Source organism: Anolis sagrei, chromosome 6 (assembly GCF_037176765.1).
Source record: "Anolis sagrei isolate rAnoSag1 chromosome 6, rAnoSag1.mat, whole genome shotgun sequence".
Taxonomy (NCBI): Eukaryota; Metazoa; Chordata; class Lepidosauria; order Squamata; family Dactyloidae; genus Anolis; species Anolis sagrei.
In genome coordinates, this window is record NC_090026.1 from 47,687,951 (window position 1) to 47,695,657 (window position 7,707).

Genomic DNA, 7,707 nt, shown 5'->3' on the forward strand with positions numbered 1-7,707 from the left:
CAAATGTCAAGGTCTATTTCCTTCAAACTCCATCTGTGTTCATATTTAGGCATATGGAATATTTGTGTCACGTTTGGTCCAGATCCATCATTGTTTGAGTCCACAGTGCTCTCTGGATGTAGTTGAACTACAACTCCCAAACTCAAGGTCAATGCCCACCAAACCTTTCCAGTTTTTTCTGTTGGTCATGGGAGCCCTGTGTGCTAAATTTGGCCCAATTCCATCATTGCTGGAGTTCAGAATGCTCTTTGATTGTAGGTAAACTATAAATCCCAGCAACGACAATTCCCAAATGACAAAATCAATTTTTTTGAGTGGAGGACATAAATTGGACTGTTAGGTGTCTTGTGTCCAAATTTGGTGTCAATTCCCCCAGTGGTTTTTGAGTTCTGATGGTAGCACGAACTAACATTACATTTTTATTTATATAGATAATCTTGCACATGTTTTTCTCCATTTCTGCGTGTTCAGTTGCAGGAAGCGGACAGATGTATCAATCTAATATCTTTGATTCCGCATGGGAGAAAGGGTTACAAGTAAGGGACATTGTAGCACATCTAACTAATTCAGTTTAGCGTGAGTTTTTAGGATTGCAATCTACTACTTCATATGCAGTGAGGGAGTTAATATCAAACCTCTGGCCTATTAGCAGTTACATAGTTGTGGGGGTGGAACTAGAGCATAACAGGAGACAGAAAAATGCAGTTTGTGACTCTGGCTATAAACATCAAAGTCTGTAAGATGATACTACTTGGTCAAGCTGGTTCTCAGACAGTTCTGAAAGAAGAAAAGGTCTTTTCTACTACCTCTCCATTCCCATCCCATACACATGTCCCCAAGTGCCATGGAAAGTGTTCTGTACTATTTGTGGCCACATATAATACTTTGCTAATTTGGGAACAAAAATCAGAATCAATCCTAATTCCCTAGAGAAGACTTTAAACTTAGCCATGTAAGGAAGAGGCACTTTTAGCCTCATTTGTAGAGAAAATGTAAGTCGTCAACAGAACCCGAAGTCCTTAGGGAAAAGCCCAAAAGGAAGGAAATTCCAGCGTCTTTGAAGACAGCTTGTGTTCTACTGTTCAAATAGTTTTGAACGGCAAAGGAGATTTTCTCCCACATATGAAACTCTTTTTCCTAATAAGGCATATTAAACTATCTTCAGATACTTATGCCTTAGTCACTTTTTTAAAAATGCAATTTGACTTTGTCTAAGCTGAAGGAATATGAATCAAAGGCAGACAAGAGAACGAGATGAAAAAATATTTATCTGTATGAATTGTCTGTGTGCTGTTTCTTCTATGATGCTTTCCCTACATAATAAAATACATTAAACCTATTTTTAAAGACAGTTTTACAGCTCTTTTTAATTATATTTCTTGGTGCAGTAGAGTACAAGGTACAATAGATCTTATCTCTTACAGTGTTCTTGCTCTTTTGTACAGCAGCAGCAGAGTTCTGAATATTATATATTTGGGACAAAAACAAACAAACAATACAAGTAATCTCCAAGTTATGAACAAGATAGGTTCTGTAGATTTGTTATTAAGTTGAATTTGTTTGTTGGAACAGGTACATTTTTTGAGTGTAACTCCAATCATATTCTTTAAAGCTTTGGATAGCACATGGAAGGGTGTTTGTTTTGCTTTCTGTGCCCCTGTTCAGAAGATTGCTGTCCCTCTGATAAATGGATTTTGAAAAATATGGCTTGTGGAAACCAGGATTGGCGATAAGCTTCAACGGAGACCCTGATAACTCTTTCAGGAGTGCATTTCCCTTACGAGGGGTAGATTTCTCTCACTTCCTGTTGTCTCAGCCCCATTCTTAACTGTTAGTTGTTTGTAAGTTTGATGTTTGTAACTCAGTGAATGCCTGTATATATGAAGTTTATTTTTTTTAAAAATATAGATTTATACAAATAGAATTTAAAATATTAAACTATTTCAGAAACTTAAATAGTTTTAAAGAAAATGTTTCTGTTTCCATCATTATTCTGAATATTAATAAGATTTTAAATCTGTGGGCTGAACAGCATAAACAAGTAGGACCAGCTCCTTTATCATTACCAGCTTTAAAAACCATGATAGAATTATTTTATATGTTCTACTTTCATATCCAAATTAGTAAATTGGAATTTATATACAGGGCCCATCTACACGGCCATATAACGCAGTTCGAAGCTGCCTTATAATGCAGTTCAATGCAGCTAAATTGCATATGAGTCTACACTTACTATACACTGTCGTTTCAAACTGCATTATTTGGCAGTGTAGATGGGACCACAGTTTTCTGGTTTCGATGAAATGGTAAACCCATATGCCAATGCACCAACACACACACACAGAGCAGTTTCAGAAGTGTTATTTTTAGTTGCCCAGAAACATCTACTCTCCCTTAAAATATATTTGCCTTCAAATTATGCTCTCAAGAGACAAAATAAATAGACTTCTTTAAAAGTAACATAGTTGGTTTACTCACAAACTGCATGTATTCAGCCTACAGGTATTTTGCTTATCAGTCCAGTTACAGATAGGATGTGAAGTAGTTTATCTGTAACTGGACTGATAAGCAAAATACCTGTATGCTGAATACATGAAGTTTGTGAGTAGTTTATAATTAGCAGTACATAACCTAAAGTAGCTCTCTGTTCTGAGAGTCTAATGGAGTCTCTGTCTAGTCTGAAAGTTCAATGGAATCTGAAAGCATCCATCTGGGGCATACAGAAGCTGGGGCTAACAGCAGGAGCTCACCCCGCTCTCCAGATTCGAACCACCAACCTTTCGGTCAAGTTCAGCAGCTCACTGGTTTAACCCGCTGTGCCACCGGGGCCCTCATAATAGTTAGGCAGCTTTTTATTGTTTACGTTTCTTTTCGTTTCTTTTCTTTCTTTCTTTCTTTCTTTCTTTCTTTCTTTCCTTCTTTGGTACACACTGCAATTTAGAAATTTAGAGAAGCCTTATACTTAATTTGGTGGTTCAAGATTTTATTTTAAAATTGCACTTTTCCATTCTCCAGTGTGTTTTAGTTTGTAGCCCTTTTGCCAAAAATTCCACCTAATGCTATTCTAACAGAAAATTGATTTGTTAAGGAATAAAAGGCATATTAGGAACATAGTTCCTTTTTATTGTTAATTCCAGGAACCCTTATTCTTAAAGTCAGAGTACATCCCAATAAACTCATTGAGGCTTCTTTTTGAGTAGTAAGAACTGTATTGTTAAATTGTTAAATGTATTCGTTTATAGTATTTGACTTGTATCCAAAAGTTCCTGCAGAATGGGAAGCCAAAGGCAGCTCACAAATAAGATTAAAACAAATTCAGATAAAAAGACAAAAAGCAGTCAAAAACCAAAATAAAATGTGGGCATGTAGCTATATATGTATGTATTTAATTCGTATCTTGACTTTCTCCCAACAAAGGAGAAAGGCAAGAAACGAATTACAACAAAATTAAAAGTGAGACACAATTAAATACTTGATTATACAAAAGTTGTGAAATATGTTTCTTTGTTAAAATACTTTAAATTTATAACTGTATCAAATCATTTAAGCAGCTTAAAAATAATGTGAAAAAATACAGCATACATCCAACTAATCTTCATTGTTTATATCAACAGCTAAATACCACAATGTATCCCTTTAATTGGGGCCTCTATTGTTCCTTGTGGCACTTTTAAGAGGACAAAGAGTTGCCAGGGGAAGGAGGAGACAAGAATGTCTACTTCTGACGCCCCATTTTTACGAGCTTAAGCCTGCTTCCGTGTCTGCTTTCATTGTTTACTTTCTATTTCTTAGTAGTGTCCACATGTTAACTGTGATTCAGAGTTTATAGAGAACAGCAAGGTTGTTTAAGAATTTCTCGTTGCTTGTACTGAGTCATTCAAAGTCATATTCTCTCCCCTGCCCCTCTTTTTTTGCCCTTAGATAACATTCTTTGACCACCATGAGTTGGAGTTTCTTGACACGTCTGTTAGAAGAAATCCACAACCATTCCACGTTCGTTGGGAAGATCTGGCTGACAGTGTTGATCGTATTCCGCATTGTCCTCACCGCCGTGGGAGGGGAATCCATCTATTATGATGAGCAGAGCAAGTTTGTGTGCAACACAGAACAGCCAGGTTGTGAGAATGTTTGCTACGATGCGTTTGCCCCCCTCTCCCACGTTCGCTTTTGGGTATTTCAAATCATCCTGGTGTCCACTCCCTCGGTGATGTACCTGGGCTATGCCATTCACAAAATTGCCCGGATGGTGGAACACGGGGACACAGAGCGCAAATTCCGAAGCAAACCTTTCCCAATGCGCTGGAAACAGCACAGGGGCTTGGAAGAGGCGGAGGATGATCATGAGGAAGATCCAATGATGTATCCAGAGATTGAGGTAGAAAGTGAACGAGAGAACAAGGATAATCCGCCCCCAACCAAAATGAAGCATGACGGCAGGAAGCGGATTCGGGAGGATGGGCTAATGAAGATTTACATACTACAGCTTTTGAGCAGGACTATGTTTGAAATTGGTTTCCTTGTTGGCCAGTATTTCCTTTATGGGTTTGAGGTCAGCTCCAAATTTATTTGCACCCGGCATCCCTGTCCGCACAAAATAGACTGCTTCATTTCCAGACCCACTGAGAAAACCATCTTCCTGCTCATCATGTATGGTGTGAGTTGTTTGTGTTTACTTCTGAACGTCTGGGAAATGCTTCACTTGGGATTTGGCACCATCCGGGATACGCTGAACAATAAGAGGAAAGAGCTGGAGGAGTCGGGGACCTATAATTACCCATTTACTTGGAATACCCCATCGGCTCCTCCGGGCTACAACATTGCAGTGAAGCCCGACCAGATACAGTACACAGAACTGACTAATGCCAAAATAGCCTACAAGCAGAATAAAGCCAACATAGCACAAGAACAGCAATATGGGAGCAACGAAGAGAACATTCCCACCGAGTTGGAGAACCTCCAGCGAGAAATCAAAGTAGCTCAGGAACGCTTAGATCTTGCCATTCAGGCATACAATAATCAGAACAATCCTATGTGCTCTAAGGAGAAGAAGCCCAAAGGCAGCTCAAACAAAAGCAGTGGCAGCAGCAAATCAGGCGATGGAAAAACCTCTGTCTGGATTTGACACTGTTTGCTGGGGATTTAATGACTTGATCCTTTCCTCCTGCAGTGTATGATCACTAAGAAACTTGTTGCATACAATCTTCCGTAGAATAAATATTCAGGTTTGTTTTAGTTCAGGGAGATTAGGACTGCCAAATGACACTCTCTGAGAGGAGAGGGAAAGGAAAACACTTATGCTCAGATTCTGATGTTTCCAGAACATGTATCCTTGTTTCTTCCAGGTCAGGGGAAGACCCAGGTTTATTTTTTAGTGAAAAAAAATCATTCTTGTTGAACGGTTTACACTGTATGTACAGTATTATGGTACATTTTATTATGCACAATTTTTTGTATTTGTATATTGGATATCTCAGTTATACTTTTTATATTAAAAAGAACAAAATAGGTAACTTCTGGTCTTTCAGTAAGGTTTTCCCACCTTATATTTATAGATCTATGGATCTAATGTTGAATTTTCTAGAAATTTGAATTAGATAACAATTGATTCTGGGTGATTCTCATAGACAAGGAAAACATAAGTACAAACACACACAAAGCTAGGGAAAAATACTTTAGTTGCATTAGAAGTTAGTGCCTTAGTAGATATTTCGAAATTCCAATTGAACTAAAAAAAATTCTTTATTTATTTATTGATTTCAAAGTTTTCTATACCGAGCTTCTCACCTCTTTGAGGGACTCAGCCCGGTTTACAACCATAAAAACATACAATCAGTAAAATATCATAATTCATAATTACAATAACACATTTAAAATAACAAATATATTTAAAACTACGGTGGTCAGTCGTCATATTAAAAACAAGTATACCTCATCTTCCATCCAAAATTCTAGGGTGTTGTCTCATTCATCGAAAGCCTGTCTCCACAACCACGTCTTCACCCGTTTCCTGAATGTCAGGATAGACGGGGCGGTTCTGACCTCCGGTGGGAGAGAGTTCCAGAGTCGCGGGGCCACCACCGAGAAGGCCCTGTCCCTCATCCCCACCAGACGTGCTTGTGAGGCCGGTGGGACCGAGAGCAGGGTCTTGAGTAATATGTATCTATTTGTCTATCTATCTATCTATCTATAGATAGATACTTGAGTAACATATACATATATTTGAACTACTTTCCTTGATATAGCTCCTATAAATATAATTCATTCTGATGCTGATTTACATATTTGATCTATAATCTCAGCCATGTTGTGTTACTTGGGTGAACACCATGGGTTTAAAAAAGATTTAATATTTGCAAGCTGTTGGTAGTGAAGTTTCTGGATTTAAACATTTGGAGCTTCTCTTTAAATTATTGATGGGTATGTTGAGTAGACCAATCTCCTCCACCTAGCGTCTATTGCAGACCACCTCCCACAAGCTGCTGTAAGGTCAATTCTGATTTCCTATTAAAAAATAGGTCAAAGCGAGGTGCGCTAGTGAGATGTCTCGTTTTACAAGAGAATCATGGTTACATTGGACAACCTAGAGATTCGTAGAGAAGTATCTTCTCTTGGAATCTGCTAGATCCTCCAATGCAACAGCATGGAATTCTGTGACCAGAAGTAAGCTAATTTATTCATACCTGCAGTTTCAGGAAACTGTGTTTTGACTGGCATTGTATCTCATGTGGATATGGGTTCTTACTGTATATGTTGGTTCTAGGTTGTTATACCAAATAAAATAATAGGAAGGAACATTTTCAAAAATTGGTTAAAATAAGGCATTTATTCTGTTGCACAGATTAGCCAGATAGTATAAAATCTGCATATTGAACTAAGTGGCGCTTTCGCTTGCTCTTGCAGGGCTTTTCTCAGGGGCGGCGAGTGCAGTGTTGTGAATCAATTTATCAGATTTGCAACACTTGGGAGCCTTTAGGGAATGAGAGGAGAGTTTCCAGTCCTTTTGTGTGTGCGGTATGTGTTTATTTTTCTCTGAAGTAAGCTCTTTAGACATGGGAACAACTTGAACTGTGTGGATAATATTGATCTTCAGACAATTAAACAGTGGGATCATTATTGTATGGCTTTTTTATTCCCCCAGTGTTCATAATTTCACCCCACTCTATTGGATTATCTGCACAAAACAGGTTTTGTGGATTTTTGTGGACTGCTACATCCCCATAAGAATTTAGGAGGGAATGGCTATGTTTTATCTCTATTAAATCTCCAGATATTTATCACCTTCAGACATTGGAGGACTGTTCCAATTAAATGGCCTCCTCTGCCTCCAGAAGATAATTTTCCTCTTTGCTCAAGGCACTACAAAATCGTGGGAATGCATTCAGTTCGAGTTTTGCTCAAGAGACCAGTTGGGCTTTGGCAATCAACTTCATTTTGTAATTAGACAAGAGAGAATGCAATATTTAGAGCCCTTGGTGGTGCCTTTTTGGCAAGGGCAAGCGAGAACAGAGATGAGACAATAATGTATTGTATACACCAGTTTTGTCTAATATTTATGATGAGTACAAACCCCTTCTGTCTCTGGTTGCATGAAGTGTCACTTCACTATTTTGTGATTTCCACTAAAGTCGAAGTCAGGCTAGTGAGCCTCAAATCACAACTGCGATGTATTCCAAAATGTCAAACTGGCCTGTCTAAAAACAAATAACT

The 7,707-nt window shown here is 38.2% G+C and overlaps 1 protein-coding gene across 3 annotated transcripts in view; it reads left to right on the top strand.

Annotated features, from left to right (window-relative positions):
• GJC1 (gap junction protein gamma 1) overlaps positions 1-7,113 on the top strand; it is a 41,676-nt gene extending 34,563 nt beyond the window's left edge. For 2 of the 3 annotated variants that reach the window (XM_060781204.2, XM_067470086.1), the window contains exon 2: positions 3,922-7,113. In XM_060781204.2, the coding sequence (XP_060637187.1) occupies positions 3,941-5,122 (1,182 nt within the window). In that variant the 5' untranslated portion in view covers positions 3,922-3,940 and the 3' untranslated portion in view covers positions 5,123-7,113. The remainder of the gene's footprint in view (positions 1-3,921) is intronic. The other variant, XR_010910172.1, reaches the window with a different exon arrangement.
• Positions 7,114-7,707: the final 594 nt, after the last annotated feature.